Source organism: Apaloderma vittatum, unplaced genomic scaffold (genome assembly GCF_000703405.1).
Source record: "Apaloderma vittatum isolate BGI_N311 unplaced genomic scaffold, ASM70340v1 scaffold30495, whole genome shotgun sequence".
NCBI lineage: Eukaryota > Metazoa > Chordata > Aves > Trogoniformes > Trogonidae > Apaloderma > Apaloderma vittatum.
The window spans coordinates 1-282 of NW_009719354.1; the positions used below are offsets into that span (position 1 = coordinate 1).

Below are 282 nucleotides of genomic sequence, written 5' to 3' on the forward strand. Positions count from 1 at the left end.
GAGACAAACGCCTTCCACAACCCTGGGGCTGGGCTGGTGTACTTACAGCTAAGTGCAAAGGGCTGACTGGAATGGTGCTTTCCACATCCTCCAGGCAGTTAAAAGACATTTCCAGGAGCTGCAATAGCAACAACACAAAGTGATTGTTCCCTAAGTGATCCCTGAGTGATCCAGGAGGCTTCGACAGGCAGCCTGTCCACCAGCAGGCTCCAGAGGGGTTAGAAAACCTGCTCATCTGCTCCAGAACGATCTGAAATTCAGGGCAGGACCTTCCTTAACCCA

The 282-nt window shown here is 52.1% G+C and overlaps 1 protein-coding gene across 1 annotated transcript in view; it reads right to left on the bottom strand.

Annotated features, from left to right (window-relative positions):
* Positions 1–46: 46 nt before the first annotated feature.
* LOC104274856 (serine/threonine-protein phosphatase 6 regulatory ankyrin repeat subunit C-like) overlaps positions 47–282 on the bottom strand; it is a gene marked incomplete at both ends in the record, with an annotated part of 4,171 nt that continues 3,935 nt past the window's right edge. Inside the window, one exon of the mRNA XM_009870607.1 lies at positions 47–118. Within this exon, the coding sequence (XP_009868909.1) occupies positions 47–118 (72 nt within the window). The remainder of the gene's footprint in view (positions 119–282) is intronic.